Here is a 20399-nt window from a genome sequence, read left to right as displayed (position 1 = left end):
CGGCATTCTACTGCTGCTAGTATCATCCGCTCCAGTCACATGGTTACAGCACAGTAAGAAGAATATTAAATCAGCACAGCCATAGACAAAAGTCACTTTTAGATTTGCCCATCAATACATGTACATTCAGTATAGCTGACTCTTACAGACAGAAGTAATTCAGTAAAATTTTCGATTGCTTCTTCAACTGCAGATGCTGTCTTTTAAGATCAATTGTCTGTTCCATTTCAATTTTTATTTCTCTGGAATAAACAGTTCCTTTATCATTAAATTATTTTAAAGATAGCATGGTTCACAGATAAAAGCATTTTTGTGTTTGGTTTTGATTTTACCTTTCATCATCTTCATTTTCACTGAATGCTGTTTTGAAAACATTTATTCTCTCTACCAGTTGACTACAGTCTTGTTTCACATCTAAGTCAACATTCTAAGAGAAAAAAAAACAAACAAAAAATTAATTCTAATGCAAAACAACATACTCATTCTTCATACTGACAAAAACATGTTTAGTTTCACTGAATTCCCTATTTAAAACCTGTATGTGATGAGCTAAATGCACTCAGCCATTTCAACTGACAGTGCTGATTTGAAGATTTTAAGCAGCTTACTTCCGCTGAAGTCATCTCTTGTGACAGCATATATTCAACAGGCAGACCGCTAACTGGAGCAAGTCTGCCTGATTTTCATCAGCACGGCAAAAAGGCACATTTATAATTAAGGCACATGCACACATTCTTTTTTATAAAGTTTTTCTTCAGAGACTTAAGTTCTATAAACTCACATTATTTAAAACTGTAAGCAACGATTGAACTAAGCCACTACTGCACATTTCATATGGAGAAATAGTATTCTCATCCTTCAATAGTACAATCAAATTTTCCAGAGCAGTCTTCATTAAATCTCTCCAAGTATTTTCTCCCTCAATACACTGGAAGACAAAAAGACAATTATGCTGAAACAAGGTAACAGTTATTTTTCAACTGAAGCAAGTGGAAAAATGTCCCAGTAAAGTACAGAACTAGGAATTACATGCCTTAAAGCCCCCCACATTTCAGAGAGACATATTGTGACTTTCCTTTACACCACGACAGAATACTCTGAACTAGTATGCGATTTTCTCTATGAAGGAGGTCACCCACCTGTCTGTTTGTATGAAGTTCCCATGCAGACTCTAACTGTGTTGCTATGTTCCTCAGCGTTACGACAACTCCTCGAGGCATGCTTTCAACAGCTTTAAAGTGATCATCGTACAAATCTCTCGCCATAGTGCGTACCTACGAGTGGATTTCAATAATCAGAAGCCATACCTTAGTGTAATGAGACCATTACTGTTCTCCAAGATTTCTGAATGCCCTATGCACATTCCTTAAGCCAATTCACACAAAAAGTCCTTAGGTGACCTTATACCAAGAACTACTTTTCCTACGAAGACTGGACCACACAAGATATAGATTTGATAAAATAATTTCTTAATAAACAACATTTTGCTTGTAAGAAATTTTCCCCAAAATCTTTCCTTTTCATTCTCATCGTGTGTCCTACAACATTATGTTTTAGAAGTCTTGGAGCTACACAGCGCAATGTTAGTTATGAGAGAGCGCTGCCTTCCTTTTATCATCCCACCTATCCTCATTCACACAATGTTTTAACCTTCACTTTAGTGTCACGTTGCCTCGGATATAAGTGTCCTTACATACTGCAGGTTTTAGGTACAGAACATCAGCTGCACTGTTAGAAACTGCAAGAGAGGACAAAACCAAAGACGAGCTTGAGCCCCTGGCATCAGCTGGCCACAGCACATACTGTCAGCTTGGTTTTCTGTAAAAAGCTCAGTACTTGATTTCTTACTTCCTCTTTTTTCCACTCAGTTTGAGAAGAAGAAGAAGAATTTTAGAGAAGTCTAAAATTAGGGTGTTCACACATTTTGCTTCACTACCACAACTCTTACAATACAGACTGTTCACTTCCATCCCCCATCTGTCACAGTACCCAGTCTAAAATTAGTATCTGAGGGTAGCGAAGTAGCATATGCCTCTGATACAACAGTAGTATTGGCCATAACATTTTTACTTTTTGCATAAAAAAAGAAACACCTACGGAATTTACAAAGATAGGTCCGGAGGATTGGATTTCTTTTTATTTTTAAAAGAAAATTCACTTTCCTCTAGAAGAATACAGAGTTTACCAGACTGTTTGATAAAATTACCTGCAGAGGTGCTTTGTTCTGAGTGAGGTTTCCCCCTTCAATCTTAGTATAAAAATCGTGTCTAGTTGAAATCAGATATTTTAATCCTCTAAGAGGAAAATACAGCTCCACAAGCAAGTTACAAAATAAATCAAACTCTAAGTATAAAATTCACAGGTGCTAACCAACCTTTTGCTTTGTCTTCTCCAGTTTAGATTTCAGCTTTCTTCCTCTTTTGCCTGTCCAGCCAGTCACAAATTCTGACCCTGCAATATATTTTTTGAGAAGTCACAATTTCTCACAGGTATGAAAAGCTACAGAAAATCTACCTCACGTACCGTTGCTTCTACCTGCACATAACACATACCTACATACTTACCCAGAGAGGTTTCCGCCGTAAACGAATGTTTTGTCCCCCTGTTTGATTCGAACACAAAGCCCGGCAGATCTTCTTTCAGTATGGTAGCCTGCTGGCCATCGGAATTGTGAATAGCGATTTCTCCTTCTTTCAAACAGGTAAGCGACCAGTTTCCTACAGTAAGTTTAGTTGGCCCTGGTGCCGATAAAATTGGCTGGCTGGTGGTAGATGGTTTTACTTGGCTTCGAGCTCTTTGCAGCTTCTCAAGGAACTCACTCCTACTTTCTATTTAAAAAGAAACAAACATTTTTTTTTTTCTTCCACAGATTCCACCATCATATATCTCAATTTTTTTTTTTTTGCAAGAGCAAAACAAGTGAGTACATTCAATGCAAAATTAAGTTCGTAATTAAGAGTCTTAAAGTGTTCTGAATTTCTTCCCAATGTATTTCAATAGTGATTTATTCCACAATCAAAACGAACAATGCAACTCTTTCTGAATGGTGCTAATAACAGATGGAGTAATTCATCTTTACAAGTGTAACAGGAAGATCAACGGAATCCACTATAAACTTTTAGCCTTGCAAAAAGTAATTAAAAGTAATTTCTCTCATTATGGCCAGCATGAACTATTCTCAAAAGTGAGTTTGTAGGATTAAACGAAGAAAATTGAATTAAATGAAGGAAACTAAATGAATCCTCCAACAGGAAAACAGCAATGAACTTCCTACCTTAAAGCAATAGAGAAAAGATGTTGAAGCCAGAAAAAAAAAAAAATACACAAAAACTTTAGAGAGTCTGCCAATCAACATGTGCGAAAAGCAAATTTGAGCTGAGCTAATAGCTATTTGCTCAGATTGTCACAAAGGCACCCAAAGCCCAAATTTTTATAAGCTACAGTAGAACTTGTATTCATCTCCTTTGTAGAACCTCTACATTTCTAAATCTCGGAGAAAATAAGAAAGCCACAATTACGGTACTTAATAAAGTGACATTACACCAGTTCAAGCTGCAATGCAGGCGTTCCTATTCCTTCTTTTTAAAAAAAAAAAAAGAATCTATTGTCACCACATGAGACTTGATTAAAAGCTACTATTTATATAGAGATATTTAATAGATAACAAATAGGATCGCATCCTACTTTTAGGTAGTCTAGCCTGAAATTACTCCAAAAACTGCAGTAATTAAAAAACTGCACACTACCTCTGAAATATCAGAGCAAATTAGCATAATTCCAGAAAATTATTAGTTTAATTAAAAAAAATAAAATTTCGTATACAACAAAAATGCAATAACCTCATTAATGTAAACATTACATCTCAACTTCAAAGTTCACAAGTATCCTCATCTTTCAGCGTAACTGCTTTGATCAATACCACTTTTGTAGTCCATGCATTTGTAAAATTGCTGTTTTCCTTCTGCTACACTGATATGCTCTAGGTTTTTAAAATTTGCCATTTTTATTGTTGTATATCACAAAAAAATCTCTATTCAGAAATAATTATGCACTCTTGAGGCATAACCTTATTGCTTAAAATCCATGGCATCCAGAGAGAAGGCTTATAAAAAGGATTTTGAAATTTCACATGCAAAATTAAAATTCTTTTAATTAAACCTTTCCAAATTTTCATAATTACATTTTAACAAATTTACTATATAGCACGTTGCACTACAAGCGCCATGATTATACGTGGTTGGGAATGATTTTGGGTTCCCTTATAGGGAATTTTGAGACTCACTTAGAGCTTCAGAATTACCATTAAATTTCAATTTTTGCATTGAACTTCTAATTTTTTCTAAAAATTTAAACAAAACAAGTATTAAGCTTACGTGGAGAGGAGCGAGTACAGACCTTCCAAACATGTTCATAGTATGTATTTTTACCCCTCCTGCCCCCACTTTCATCATGCGATACACACTAACAGTAATGATTCAGGACAGCAGAACATATAGTATAGTTCAGGACTTCAAGATACTATTCTGAGTCTACACCGTACCGTAGTAATTTTAGTTAACAAATAGTAATTTCTTATCTCGTAAGTAAAAGAGGCTGCTGCACACGCTTAGAGATAATAGTCAAAGTTCAGGCAAATTCCACTGCAGTGTCAGCACTCTTAGATGTCTAGGAAAGTTGCAAGAAGCCTCATGTAATCCTAGTTTAGCCTCTTTCCTTCCATAATATCCATGCTAGGTATCTTGTTCAGAAACTTGGGATTTACTCTTTTTTTAAAAGATTGGTATGAAGAGGCACATCTTCTTGATTTCTCAAACTGACTCCTTTGAAGGTTGTTTTAGCCATCTCCATTCCACCCATCTCGTACAGAAACAGTAAAATCTCATCCCCATGCCCACGTCACCTGGGGAGGCAGAAAGAACTGGCATCCAGGGGCTATAAGGATTCAAAAATTCATGGACCTTTTTATAATTGTACTGTATGATAAAGAAGTTGTTGACCTTTTAAGGTATTAACCTTGTTAAAAAGAATGCAAGAATACATCTTCTAACAAAAAGTAAATCTAGAAATTGTTTCCAAGTTACAATCTAGAAACACACTATCACATTTTTACTTTATTCCATCGATTTTGGTGCATGGAGTCATTAACACTTCGTTTCTATCCTGAATCATAATATGTTCTGTTATTTCACTCAATGGCTTCTTGAAAACATAGTAATATTGCAAAGCATTTTATGTCTGCAGGTTCATAAATGCATGAACTGTTGCAAAGACGATGACACAATAATGGAGGGTTGTTTCTGCAGCCAGAACAAGTTGCGTATTCTGTACAGAAAGTTAAAACCACCTCGGCATTGCCAGGACATAAGGTCTGTTCCCTTATCCTCTCTCCGACAAACCATTAAGACACTGTAAGTTGTTTCCCAGTCTCAGTGAGAAACTTTCCATTACGTTGTCTTCAAACACATGCAATTTCATTCTGCTAGCTAGAAGCAAACAACAAATCACCATTTCAACCTGCTTTTCCTGGGACAGCCACTACAAAGTGTTTTTAATGACTGAGGTGAAAAAATTAATTATGCATGGAGAAGAATCAAAACAAAACAAAGTTAATACACTTTTACTGGCAAGATGTTTACTTAACACAATTCACCAAGGAAGTCAAGTTATGGTCACATGCTATCTGATAAAAAGCATCACAGTTAACTGACCACCTTCCACCTGTTTACATCCTTTACTATTTAGTAAGCCAATTCCTGCAAAACAAAACAGCTCCAATCAAATTATATCAATAAATAGAACAGTCTCAAATCTTAACTTGGACTTGAATTGTAAAGAAACTACCTGAACTATCAGATCCTCCTTCCGGGCTGCCACTGGAATACATTGTAGCCAGTTTTCCATCCAAGATAAATCTGAACCATCCATTACTACCATTAGACAGCTCCAGGGCTGCAGCATCACTCCAGATGTACAGGCAGTCCCTTCCCCTAATGATTGACCAGTCTCTCCAGTGATATGGTTTACCCTGTTGCAGCTCTTTAGCATCTTCCTGTGGTTCATCCTCCTGTAATAAAATTGTATTGAACAATGAAAAAAAAAATCCTTTCAGATACAGATTTATCTACTCAACAATAACAACAACCTAATGACTGGGACATACCCCTCTGTTCAAAAGTTGTATTGTGAGAAAAATGTCACAGAACAGTTGAGGTTGGAAGGGATGTCTGGAGGCCATCTAGTCCAAACCCCTGCTCAGGTTTGCCCAGAGACAGCTGCCCAGAACCATGGTCAGACCCAAAACCCACTGAACAACCCAAAACCCACAGTAAAAAAGATTAACTATACACTTAAAGCTTAACTATAAACCTGAACTGAATGGATAGCTGAAGTGGTCTGTTATCCATCCATTCAGCTCATCTGAGTGGCCAGTTATATGACTGTTGGAACTTGGTAAATCAATACGTACTTCTGTTTTCAATAATTAAGAAAATTTTTTTTTATATTTTTAATATATTCCATAACAACGTTTAAGACATCTGCAATTATTTGATGCATGTACATTGGAGGAGCTACACTTTGTCCCAGAAGCATTCTAGCAGTCATTTTCAAAACACTAGACAAAAACAAGTGTCGATCAACTTGACCACAAATAATCTGGGAAAACTCACCAGATAACATGCAATAATAGGAAATGAAGTTACAGAAAACAACAAAACCAATTAAAACAAGTGGTGTACAATAAGCAGTAATTTAATAACCTGTAGCTATCTTGTTCTGGATGTTTTCTTAACACTGAAAATTGTACTAGAAGTGTGGATTTTACAGGAACAAAGCCATGAACTCCATTCTCACCTTCTCAGGCTTAGACTCCTCTTCATTTTCATCATCAGATGATGGCCCCGCCAATGTAGACACTTTACTAATTACACCAAGTCTAGCCAGTTGGTCTAGAAAAAGATCACCACCTTTATCCACCAAATCCCTTATGATTTGCAAGGCTAGCAAATGGCCATCATCATCATCCTGTAACACAAGGGGATGGAAAGGAAATAATAAATGAGATCTCTTTACTGAAGACTATCTTCACATGCTGAAGTACACACGTGGTCACAGATAGATACTATAATGATTTAGAGTTAGTTATTAACAAGTAAGTGGAATCATTGAGTATAATCCCCTTTTTCACACTGGTTTCAGCAAAGAACAGTATTTTCTTTCTTCCTACCTCTTGATCAAGAACTGTAGCTGTTATCTCAACCAGTATTGTGGGCAGATTGTGGCCAGCATCAGAGTCACAAACCTCCTTCAGCAGCGCCTCAGAACAAAAATGTATCATTTTTCTAATGAGGGCAAGACTTGCTTTCCTTTAAAAGAGATCACAGGAAAAGATTCTTACAAAGATAAAGCACACAGTAATCAAAGCAACAAAAAAGTTCAAGATAGAACTGCTTTTGCACTACATTTATGCATGCTTTCAAAACACACGAATGTTTAAAATTAGTTTCAGTTCTTGTTATTGGAACCTCAGTTGGTTATTGTTAGTAAATCCTAGATTATCTAATTCACATACTGATCTTTTTTGATTCTACAGCACCATGAGTCTGACGTGTTTTTCTCTCCTCAACCCTTCTCTATGTGAACATATCCTACGTTATGTTTTTATCCATTCTTAGTGATGGCAATTCACTTCTGCACACTTCACCTTCCCCCCAGGTATCTAGCCTTCCATTTCTGTCACATACCGCCCATGTTTTGGCAAGAACCCTATAAAGTCTAAAAATACTATTAGATGATGCAGCTTTCCATACCAAGAACTACTATTCATTTTGAAGCCAGTCACTTCGGTATAGCTTAAGTTGAATTTTTTTGACTGACTTTAAAAATGTGATTTACCTGATTCCTAAAAAAAAAAAAAAACCAACAAAAAAAAAAAGAAACACCCAAACCTTTAAAGTATAGAGAGCCAACTACTTCCTTCCACAATCTGCAACAACAGTTAGTCATGCAAAGACTGTTAACGTAGTTTATTCCCTTCCTTTAGAAGGACCTAGTTTAAGCTTCCTATCATCAGCTCATGTAGAGTCTCGCTCCACTGGACTACCCTTTTAACTTGTATTTTTACCTACAGACACTGGGAACACAAATAAGATGACGCAAATGTTGAAGTTGTAGTGTAAAACACTGAGAGGTTATGGTCGGACACAATTTATCACAACCATTATGCTATCTGCAGTATTCTTTTTGAAGTATTAAATTAGATATATTCTGTTAATTCTCTCAGTAAGGGGCATTTTCTCCAACTGATTAACACTTAAGCTGCTACGAAATCTTCTAAAATAGCTTTTCACAGTCCTTCTGATTTTTCAAAGAATGTATCTTGCTATCATTTCACTAGTTTCCTCTCCTAAATTAATATTTCACTATAGTGGTTACAAACAGCTGTAACCAAATGTGCAGCATACGCAGCCTATACAAGGCACTATACAAACCCGGTATTCTCCGGTCATGCTACTACAGTCAGGAGTGTGCTTTGCCCTCCCACTTCCGACCAACCAACTCTATCTCCTTCCAAGACACCACTTCCCCAGAAAAGAAACAACACCACTTAAAATATTAAATAAAAATCGGACTTGCAACACTTAAAACCACCACTTCTAATCAAACAGAAATACGTGTGTAACTTGCATTACTTAAAATCTTCTGATGTTATAACTTTTGATCAAAAACATTCACCTTGGCTTTTTTAACAGAGTGTATTAAGAAATTCAAAATATGCAGGGAAATTGTCTATCATGTCAATAGTACCTTATTGAAGGCAACATTGTTTGTTGAAATGTTTGTGCAAACACAGGCAATAATCTTTTCAAGTATATTGGTGCCATTTCTGGATCTCCTTTGGGTTCATTACATTCTTCTTCATCCTTGTTCGCATCCTTCTTTTTCTTCTCATCTCCTTTGTTAACAGGACACATCCAGTCCCCTGGAAAATATTTTTTTTTTTCCAAAAAAATGTTCAATGGCAAAAAACAATCAAGCAAATAAAACCCCCCTTCAAATCAGTGTAAGAGTTTTCTCTACTAACATCTAAGCACCTGAACAGGAACATGCATGTCTAAAACTATAAAACTGACATGTGCGAGACTTCTTGAAGAACAATTCTTTGATAACAAGTACCACCAAAGACTGCTCACAGGAGAAACTTGATGTCCTTAAAGTGGACTAGATATGGACACATAACCACCTGCGGCTCAAGCGCTACAGAAGTGTTATGAACAAGTGAAGTGCAGTTCCCATGCAGAGTGAAAGGATGCCAGAGAAGCTACCAAGGCTGACATCCTCTGGACCCACAGCAATATCCCAGTCTAGCCCCATTCCACAGCTGAGGAGCAAGACCCCTGGCACCGTATATGCCCAGCCAGCAGTTTCTTTGGTAATCCCCATCCCTTAAGAAAACCTAAAATATTAAGGTTTTTATTTCTACTTTGAAGGTTAAGGAAGCTTAGTCACAAAATATCTTTCTTTTAAACTAAATCTTAATGAAGTAAAATTCTAATAAATGAATTAATTAATGTATATAGGAATTTCTACTAGCAAGGGCATGGAATTAAAAACTGCTCTCACCTGGAGACTGAAGAATAGCTACTACTTCACTGTGCCCCCTCTCGCGGGCTTTGTCTAAAGGAGTTTTCCCATCTTCATCTCTCAAATCAGGATTTGCACCATGTCGTAAGAGAGTCTGAGAACAAATGTTTTTTTTAAATATTAAAAAAAATTAAGATTCCTTCTTCCAAACTAGTAAACAAGTTTTTCATACATCTTTCCTTCATTTTTCTCATGCTAGTAAGCAAAGTTAGAACATTACGTGATTTTTGTATCTGTAGAGCTAATAAAACTACTTTTATGATAGGGCAGTAATATGTATAATGGAAAATTTCTATTTTGATAAACACTATAAAGAACATGTAAATATTTGACAGTGCACATGTTAAACACATTGCATTGGAGACATTTTGTACAGAACAAAGCAAAAAGTCACTAAGTAAGGCTTTCCAAGTGTCAGGTTAAATCATACCTTTGCTACCTGAGGTCTTCCAAAACATGCTGCATAATGTAATGAGGATGACCTCTGACCTCTGTTAACATCAGCACCCCTTTCACAGAGAAATTCCACCTGTTAAGAAAAAGAAAACTAGTTTTTTTCCATTTCTTTCTTTACATAACCAACCGAAGTTTAAGATTCCGTAAAACTAATTTACCATTTCCTGAGTTCCAAAAGCTGAGGCCCAGTTTAAAAGAGTTTGTCCTACATCATCCATAAAATTTACTTCAAAAGCTGAAAGATACAATAAAATAGTTAAAGCTCCATAAATAAACAGCATATCTTAAACAAAATTAAGCATCCTCAATAATTCTAGGGAAGCATTTACGCCCTCAATGGCTTATAAGGAATTGTTGCTAATAAGACCTGTTGTGTATGTAACAAAATAAGTAAACTTGTATATAAAGGATCTTTAAGGTACTACTTAAGCATTTGTTATGACACCATAGATCATAAAACTATACTTCAGTTATCTCATTTTCTTCTTCAGAGTATTTTTGCTCACCTCCTGTGTCAATAGCATCGATTAGCGCATCAGTATCCTTACTGCGGATGCAGTCTATCAGCTGCCGATGAGAACGTTCCCCAGAACTATCCAGTCTTCGCAATCCTGGGATTCTGCCTGTAGATCCAGCACTGGATTTTGGCAGGGCTTTTCTCCCTTCGAACAGTAGCACCAAAAGAAGATCTACTAACCGCATGGTATCCAGTACACATCTCTCATCACCCTGCAACGCACTTTCTATAGAATCTGGAAGTTCAGATCTTAGGAGATCCTGGAAATAATTAAAAGTCTGAACAATAAAAAATATACAGGGCTTTAGAAAATACTATCAGAACTGGGTTTCATTTCCATATGAAATGTTTCCTTTTTTCCCCTCTTTATAAATAACCTACGAATATGTGTGTGTATGTATATATATAAAAATAAAATCCATGAATCTGTGTATCTACATATAAAATTGCAACACCAATCTTGCCTACATTAAAGTACATGAAGGGACAAACCCTACGAGGACAAAAAGCTGAAGCATAAAAGGATTTCTTACGTGTGTTACTACTGGAGAGCCTCTACACAGGGTTGACAACAGGCTTACAATAGTTGACACCTGATTACTTAATTTAGAGTCGGCAGCTGTAGACGGTGCTCCAGTGCTACTCCGTCCAGGTTTGCAAGCTGACGATGGTCCCGATACTGTCCCACCAGCAGCTGCCATGCGAGATAACAACTCCTCAGTTAATCCATGCTTAGCTAAAGGGGCTGGGTCAACTCCACGCCGAGTGAATCTGTCAGCTAACGAGGCAAAGCATCTCAGAGCTCCATCTGAAACCTACAAAAGAAGTGCAAGAGAAATGATGAAAAATCTTTACTTAAGGTAAAACGCAAAGGGGACAGTGTACAAGAATACAGGACACAGAGAAGCAGCTAATTTCTCTAGGTTCCCTTCAAAGTCCACGAACGGAGGAAACAGCCTTTTTAAGCCAGCAACTTGGAATTGGACCCCAACAGTGCTCTGAATTGCTCAATGAAGGAGCAACTGTATTGCTGTTGTGCTTTCTCCCTCTCTTCAATCTCCTGACGATATCAAGAAATCAAGGAAACAATTTTTCTTTGTTGTCTAAAGTTCAGCATTGTGAGCATCTCCTTAACTATATGAGCAAAACCCCAAACCAATCTAGCAAAACACAGTTAATAATCAAATTGCCAAATCAATAGAAGTTGGAAGCACATTTGAAAGATTTTGTCCATTCTGACAAGACAGTTTGAAAAAAAAAAGGAACAAACCCCACCCATGGCTTGGTATTGAAATAAGGAGTGCTTAACCTTTTTGCTGTTGTGATGTTAGAAAAGGTTAAAGAAGTCTTCTCAAAATAAAACTTAAAAAACAAACCCACCACACCAAAAAAAGCAAAATACCAAGAAAATGCACTATGAGGTTTTACTTCCTAACTTTCACACACTTAATGAATTCCAAATTTCTTCCTCAAAGAACAATAAAGACAAAAATTTCTTTGCAGTTTTATAACCTATATTTATAGAATACAAAATATTCTAATGTTGGATTGTAGAATATCAACGTATATAATTTGATATTTTAATACCAACATAATACTAACTGTAAATGTTACATTAATTTGGTATTTTCTATTAAAAGAAATCCTATCGCTGCCTCAGCTGATGGCTTGTTCAACTCAAAACTCCCAAAGTATTAAACTGACAGTGAAGTTTGACAGTTACAATTGTATCTAAAGGTCTACATACTTTGAGTACAGAAAATTTTTCAATTGGACAAAGCCGAAAAATAGGATAAACTGGCAAAAGCAGATTTTACCCTTAGATAACCCAGACTAACCACTGAGCGCCTAACCCAGGGATACACAAGTATTTTTGTGACAATAAAATACAAACTCACAAATTTAGGTTTGTACTAACGAAAAAACCCCCAAAAAACCAGTGACACTGTGGAAGCAAGTCAAGGCCTATTGATGATCCGCTTAACAACCCAGCAAAAAATACTGCTGGCCAACTGCCCAGGCAAGGATCCAACTTCTTTTCAACACGGACATGAAAAGAAAGGGAGGTTTTGCCTTTAACATCTCTCTCATCTATACACTAAAACTGTCTCCATCTTTCAGATCAGGAGGTTTGCACAGGCATATCAAGATAAGCTGCTTCAGGCACTTCTGCTTTCGTAGATGTGCAGTAGCAAACCAGACTGGTGTCAAGAAACAGTGAAAAACATTAAAGAATCAACTCCAACAATATCTACTCCTTACCAAACTCTAAATTACAACATTCTTACTCTCTAAAATGTCATCAACTTCTAGCACAGCCCGTTTTCAAAATGACTGTCAGCTATCACATACCAAGGGCTCACAGACAGTTATTCATCAACACACAGAACAAGATTAGCCAGACTTCATGAAGTTAAAATCTTAAGTCTCCAATTAGTTTGCAAGGACTTGAAAAAAAAAGTTTCTCAGGAATGAATGCAAAGCATGCTAAACTTCTGGCATGGTCCCTGCAGGCCAAACATTCTGATTTATCAGTGCTCTTTGGCAAGGGATATTTAACTTGTAATGATCACTACTCATGTAGTCATGGTCACAAATGGCACATCCCTCCAGTTCTTTGACAGCACGATGGATAAACAATTCTGCCAATCTTTCTGTAATCTGTAGATACTTTATGGATTTTTACCACAACAGCTCTGTCAGAAACAAATAAGCTGAATGTTTCTTGTGTAACACACCGCATTAGAGCGTCAGTTTACAAAGCAAAAGAGTACTGTGGAAGGTATTTACATTTCTTCTCACACACTGTAAATTTAGTAGAAAGGTTAAAAAACAAACTTATAGATAAGCTGTTCTTGGGGCCACATTCAGCTGGTCTGAACTCTTCTCTCGAGTGGTGTTACTAACCAGCAGCCCACACAAAAAGTGACCAAATCCAACAGTGTAAAGGGATGGGGGTGGGTGAATAACAAAACTTTACAAAGGGAGTTACTGGGAAAATCCGTGATACACATCAACATTCATCGTTGTAAATCCTGAGGCTTGTTTCAGACAAAACACATTTCTCAAGGATACCAGTGCAGACTTACTTATCATCTGGGTTACTCCAATCTTAAGCACACTTATCTTAAAACCTAACTGCAGCAAAAAGAAAAAATTCATTTGAACTCTCATTCCAATCTCCAACAGCCTGTTTTTACAAACACATTATAAGTTGGGAAACAGTTAAAATACTACAGAGCTGCAGTCCAAATTTCAGGATCAGCTTGCCTGAGACGATCAGTGCATTAATAAAGTTACGTAATGCCAAAAAACCATTGTAGCTTGTTCTGAAATAGTGAGTGTGCCCGTCTCCTGCCAACTGGGTCTCTCAAAAAGATCTAAAAATATATTAAAAATTTAGCTCAGAGGCAAGAAGATTTACTCTCCCAAATGTGATGTGCTTAATAAACTAGACAGGGGGGTGCAAGGGTGCACAGAAAGAATGAGGACAGAAGTGGAGTCAAAATGAGGACTAGGAATGATATGGACAAGAAGCCTGGCCAGGGTACAGCAAGAATTTGGCTGAACGGCTATTTCAAAGCATTGCTATGACATACATAAAAGGATTCCACTTGTAGAAAGATAATTCCTCTAGGATTCATTTACTAGATTTTACAAGGGCTACTTCATCTCAAGTTAATAAAACAGCAATAAAGACGTGGTGCTGCATCTATAGCAGTACCATTTAAGCTGGCTTCCAATATAATAAATTGATTGTGGATGTTTTTATTGCTTCTCTTTGTTTGGCAAAAGAAAAACAAGCCAAATTGATTTTTGTCTCTTATTTATGCTCAATTTAATAGTGACTGAGGTGCAGATATACACAAGTTACTTCAGAAAGTATTTCAAAACACAATGAAAAATGTTACAGAACATTTTTCAAAAAAGTTTTCAGCAGTTAAATAAGATCATATTCACTTTACAGCGAGTCAAACACCAAGCAGTATTTTTATCCTCTTGTCATCACAAGTGTAAAGGAAACTATCATAACATCCAAATATAACAACTACTGTGTAAACATATGGTTGTGGAAGCTGGTAGCAAGGTGGGTGTTGTTCTCTTCTCTCAAGTAACAAGTGATAGGACAAGAGGAAATGGCCTCAAGTTGTGGCAGGGGAGGTTTAAGTTGGATATTGGGAAAATTTTCTTCACCGAAAGGGCTGTCAAGCCCTGGAACAGACTGCCCAGGGAAATGGTTGAGATACCGTCCCTGGAGGTATTTAAGAGATGTGCAGATGTGACACTTAAGGGCATAGTCCAGTGGTGATCTGGCACTGCTGGGTTAATAGTGGGACTCAATAACCTCAAAGATCTTTTCCAACCTGAATGATTCTATGATTCTATAAAAATACATAGCCATCTATTTATCGAACATAATGGAAGTTAAGTTCACAGCATACTGATCCAACTATTAACATTACCTGATGGTCTTCGTGTTTTAATAAACTAGACAGCGATTCCACACAGATCTCTAAGGAAGAATCCTGAGGTTCCATTTTGCCACAGAGTCTGGACACTACAGCCATCGCTGAATGCAAAGTATCTTTATGAACGAGGTGGCCGCTATCACGAATGAATGTCAGAACACAGTTCAGCCCTCCAGCTTCAAACACAGCTCCTGACTCACGGGTACAGATTAACTCTAACACCTACGACAAAATGAAATTCAATTAGAATGAAGTACACATAAGAAGTCAGCTATTTGTTTATATCCATCTACAGAACCGGTTAAGAAAATGAAACAACAGAACAAAACCAATCCTCTCTTCCTCAACACCCAGAAGGTACCAAAGCCTCCAGTACTCTAGTACTGACAATTTGCTTCAAAAATACAGGAGTATAAGAACATCCCTCAATAGCACGGTCATAATGGATGCTCATGACAGAGAGTTAGACAATATTATCTTTTCCTGGGATAATTATAACACGTAACTGAGAGCTCTGAAATTTCCCAAAGTCCTGGTACTCCAGTGGTGTACTTTTGGGTAGACTAGAACTACTGAATAGGAAATAATATGTAATGTCTGACACTATGGTAATCAAGGGCTCGAACTATAGGTTACCCCATGGCCATAACTTAGGCTTTAAACAAGTGATTTTAAGGGTCTTGTAAATTTTTGAGAACTTCACAAGGGTGCAGAAGAGCTTTGTCTAGTGCTACTGAAGAGACAGCAGACAGTGTTTTTACAGCAACTAATTTATCTATGCCTGGAGTAAGCCTTCATTTCCTTTCTAGCATAAAACTAGCCCTTAGCATTCTAGTCATGTAAGATAAACAGAAAAACTTCTGTCTGACTTTTTTTGTTTCTTCTTCTATACTTTTTTAATGGAATCTCAGCTCTGAAGAGCCCAAGATGGACAGTAAAGATAAGCAGCATCGCTGGCATATATGCTTTTAACATACTCTCATGTTTTTGCTTCACATTTTAATAAAATAGGATTAGAATATGAGAAAGCTCTTAAGAAACAACGAATTTTCCACCTTCTTAAAAAAAATATGTTCTTCAGCATACATACCTTCACACACTGCTCAGCCAAATCCCGGCTTGTTCTGTTGTTAAGTTCAACAACTACTAAACGATTACAAAGTGCCTTGATAGCTCCATCCACTCCCACAATCCTACGGGTGCATTCGGCTGATACATCCAGGTAATACGTTATGGCACGAGCTGTTACTTCTAATACATTGTCTGGAGCACTTTCATCGAGAAAAATTTTGCACAGGGCTGGCAAAAAAGTTCGAGGAGGGCATCTGCAGAGAAAAAACCCCAACACCACATTACTAAGCATGCAAGTTTCTCCAAGTAATTTCATACACTTCCACGTAAATGGATTGATGCTTTTCATGTTGACATGATTTGCTTGATTAGTTTATAGTTGGTTCAGAATATTCATTTAGGATGCAGGTATCTCATACACACCCCCAAATTCAAATCCGTAATCTGAAAATATGCTGTATTAGGGGAGGAAGTCAGCAAAAATAAAAACATTCTTGAAATTTTACAATCATACAGGGAAAAATTTATCCTCTTGTGAAATTATTTTAGGAATTAACCTCACACAACCGAACAGATGCATTTTTTCTTAATACAGTATCAAGGGTCATGATGATAAATAACCATGAAATATTACTACATTCGATACAGATTTTGGGTTTGCTTCACGATTTAATTCTCTGAGTCGTCCTTCTTCATTATGGTATAAACATCCTCACTTGTCTTTTTATCCTTTTTCAGTATATCCCTAATCACCCTGAGAACATATTTAATTCATTTAGCTTGCTTCTATTGCATTTTCTCTTCATATTCATGACTTGGTAGCCTCTGGCTCTCCTCTTTATTGTTAACCTCATTTCCATGTGCAAAGACAGTCAAGAACAACCCCACAACTTCAGAGCAAAGCAAGCAAGCTACAACAGTCCTCCTTCCACCTCTCTGACATAATAGGATACAAACCAAAATGGATGGTCATAATAACGCTTCTCACTATTATGGCAGCTGTGGTTAAGACTGATTTGGATCAAAGGTTCCAAGACATGGAGCTATAATCTAAAGACAACTTATCTTCCAATAGCACACTTACTTAGCAAAAAGTAACATAATGATTGCTCACTGCAGTGGTAGACTTCTAAGGCGGTGGTGGAGAATTAAGTGAAGGGGATATATGCTGTTACATTGGAGGAAATAACTGGATACCTCATCCCGAAATGTAGGAGATCAGACTAAATCTACAGCGAGCAAATACTGCCACTTCTTAAACTAGGCCTTCGTTTGCAAACCAAAACCCTAAAACTTTTCTAAATCCAAAAGAGAAATAGCATGTTTTTTGGTCAGGAGGACGGGGATGCACTCCTTGATGAATCACACTGAAGACTGAAGCCAGAGGTCATCCAGTATCCACCTGGCATGCACAGTGACTCACACAAATGCACCAAATCCCAGGACAGAAAAATGCTAATAGTTTCCTTGAAGATCTGCCTACGCTTTATAAAATAATCAAATAATACTGCCTGGCAAATAAATACATTACCCAATGGTCTTTAGTGACATAAATTAGTAAGTGAAGCTTTGATAAAGCTAAATCACATATTTCATAATTTTATTAGCCTACCCACCCTATAGTGCCTGCTGTTCTTACAAAAGCTGCTATTTAATTCCACACCTTTAAGAAGAGTTTCCACAGTAGTTCTGCATTTTAAAGACTGAAAACAAAAGTCTGAAATGCATACTCATTATTAGATGACTACCATACTATGACACAAGAAGCATTTCAGTATTAGCTTCCTGTTCAGGTGCGTCACTATTGGATTTCTTACACTGCATTTTATGCCACACCAGACAGATCATAAAACATTACTACGAACAGTACTCTTCAAACATTATATTGCAAAAAAAAAATTACTAAGAAACACAAATCCTAGAGCAAAAACAAAAAAACCCCAACAGCAAAAACAAAAAAAACCCATAATCAAAACCACACACGTATAACCAAGTGAACCAAGTGGAAGGTAAGGAGCTCTGCTGTCCCCATTGTAATATGAACAAGCAGTAGTAAACCATTTCTCGTAGATTTCCAAACAGAGAAGCACAAAAAAACTCCAACCCCTTTAGACCTTTTCAGGGAGTTAAAGGCAATACTTAGCAAATCGAACATTTACATTTGTCTATGACTTATAGTTTGTAAAAGGGGCCAGCACAAACGGAGCTTAGCTGTATTTTTTTGAAAAACGACATTTAAAAATTTGGAAGAAATCTGTTCCTGTCCTTAAAGCACCTGTCCATGAGAGCCAATTATCCAGCAGATACAGCCAAAATACAAAGTTACTAAGGGCCTATCATTACTATTAAATTCTTTGCCAGCACACAAATGCCAGCACACTGCATCAGCAATGCTCTTGTAAGAGCATGGCTCACTGGGAAAAACTTAAGGGTCTGCGTTTAAGTACTTTTTTGCCAGAACCTCTAGCTACATTAGTCAGAGACCATACTTTTTCAATTAGGAGGCACATAACAACCTCTACTTGCTGTCAGGACATTTGTTTTCTGACTTAGGAACGATTTTCCAGTCCTCCAATAACGAAACCAAGTTGTATCACAAGGTTTCAGGAAGAAACCATAGATTTGTCTTACACTCAACCCGTAGGAATTACTTGGTTCTCAAAACAAAGAGCTACCCAGATTTCAACTAATTTTCTAGACTATGGTAATGCTCGTTGAATTCTTATAAAAGCAGCAATAATAAGAACTTCACTTGTTCCGAAAAAAACACATTTATCCTTCCTGAAACTAGCAACTGAGCTTTCACAGAATTTCAAGCTACTTCAACCTCTGTGCTCTATGCACTTGATGTTTGTTTCTTTTAAGTGTTCAGGTTTGGTTTTTTGGTTTTGGGGCTGTGTTTTGTTCTGTGTTTTTAGTTTTCTTGTCTATTGCTAGTAACCAGGAAGTTGAAAGCTAGACCACAGCATGCAGAAGAGTCAGCAGAAACATTTTATAAATATTAAGAACAATAATGAAGACCAAATAGAAAGAAGTTAAAAATGCCGTACTGAAGCTTTAAGGGATTGGTTCTTTTCCCCTCCTTTTTCCTGCAGAAAATCAAGAAGCAACACTCATGAAACCACAGGCTTGAAAGTAGAACAGAATCAAGAGCAGCAGCTGAATAAAGGGAGAGCAAATTTGCTACACGAATATAAAAACCACATGGACTACTAAGAGTTTTTAACAGAGGAATTAACACACTTACAAAATATCCTCAATAGCAAGCAAAAGACCAAACAAACTCTAATATTCTACAGTAAAACATCTCCGTATTTATTTCATGGTGAAAAATACAAACTAGTGTTCCAGTAGACAGAGAATGGTTAATTTCACAGGAACTTTTAGAAGCAGCACATAGATTACACTCGTAAACACGCACAGATAAACTGCCATACAGATAAACTCAGATTCTTTTTGCCTGCTGAAGGCCGCTCGGGCCTTAGCAGTCCCTGAAGTTCCTGCTAGCAAGGGAACAGAAAGTACCGGTTCTGCCATTCACACAGGGTCTAGATCAACGGTTGAGCCTGGAACAGCAGAGGAGGAGGGTGCACCAACACATTCCTGATGCTCCAGCCCGAGTCTTCCCGGACAGGTGGCTAGAGTAACTGCAGGATACAGTGGTACAGCTGACATTTTTAAGTCCTTCATTATGCTGTAGGGAACTTTTCTATCAGTAACTATGCTACAAACAGAAGTACTCAGGCCAGCTTTATAGAGATCACCCTCTAATCTCCAAATCCGCACTAAGCTATTACATGGGTCTCTTGCGACTGAAACTACGAGCATCTGCTCTACATGTCTCAGGGAGAAGAACGTGCGTGAGTAGCACCAGAGAAAGGACTGGAAGAGGTAGATGGGAACACCATGGAAGCACACTGTGGAAGATGGGAGGAAGTGCTTTCACAGCCACGCAGGGGGTGTCCAAAGCACATCCCTCCCTTCTGTCACACAGCCCCACTGTGGAGTTCTATGTGCTGGCACTTGACCCCTAAGAAAAAGGGAAAGTTTTGCCCTTCCTCATGGGCTATCAAAGTGGTCCTTGAGTTTTCACTCGATCCAATACTCAAAGACACTTTGCTGCTCGAGCGTAAGCAAAGGCAGAACAGGGGAGTGAAATGTACTGCTCACCTGGAAGCAATTCTAGCAACCAAGTCTTGAGAAGAGAACTTTCTGAGGACTAGCCTCTTTTAAATGAAGCACCA

General features: G+C 37.4%; 1 protein-coding gene across 1 annotated transcript in view; it reads right to left on the bottom strand.

The window, feature by feature from the left end:
- LOC104498943 (E3 ubiquitin-protein ligase HECTD1) overlaps positions 1 to 20399 on the bottom strand; it is a 46331-nt gene that overhangs the window by 15583 nt on the left and 10349 nt on the right. The window contains exons 2-18 of the mRNA XM_010142385.1: positions 16175 to 16409; positions 15079 to 15306; positions 11149 to 11430; positions 10605 to 10893; positions 10257 to 10333; positions 10073 to 10171; positions 9622 to 9736; positions 8806 to 8980; positions 7226 to 7364; positions 6853 to 7023; positions 5842 to 6064; positions 5709 to 5753; positions 2553 to 2828; positions 2375 to 2451; positions 1140 to 1274; positions 782 to 928; positions 333 to 427 (exon numbers count right to left, since the gene is read on the bottom strand). Of these exons, the coding sequence (XP_010140687.1) occupies positions 333 to 427; positions 782 to 928; positions 1140 to 1274; positions 2375 to 2451; positions 2553 to 2828; positions 5709 to 5753; positions 5842 to 6064; positions 6853 to 7023; positions 7226 to 7364; positions 8806 to 8980; positions 9622 to 9736; positions 10073 to 10171; positions 10257 to 10333; positions 10605 to 10893; positions 11149 to 11430; positions 15079 to 15306; positions 16175 to 16409 (2808 nt within the window). The remainder of the gene's footprint in view (positions 1 to 332; positions 428 to 781; positions 929 to 1139; positions 1275 to 2374; positions 2452 to 2552; positions 2829 to 5708; positions 5754 to 5841; positions 6065 to 6852; positions 7024 to 7225; positions 7365 to 8805; positions 8981 to 9621; positions 9737 to 10072; positions 10172 to 10256; positions 10334 to 10604; positions 10894 to 11148; positions 11431 to 15078; positions 15307 to 16174; positions 16410 to 20399) is intronic.

The sequence above is a fragment of the Buceros rhinoceros genome, unplaced genomic scaffold, assembly GCF_000710305.1.
Source record: "Buceros rhinoceros silvestris isolate BGI_N320 unplaced genomic scaffold, ASM71030v1 scaffold14098, whole genome shotgun sequence".
In the NCBI taxonomy this organism is placed as follows: Eukaryota; Metazoa; Chordata; class Aves; order Bucerotiformes; family Bucerotidae; genus Buceros; species Buceros rhinoceros.
This window is presented reverse-complemented; position numbering and strand designations above follow the sequence as displayed.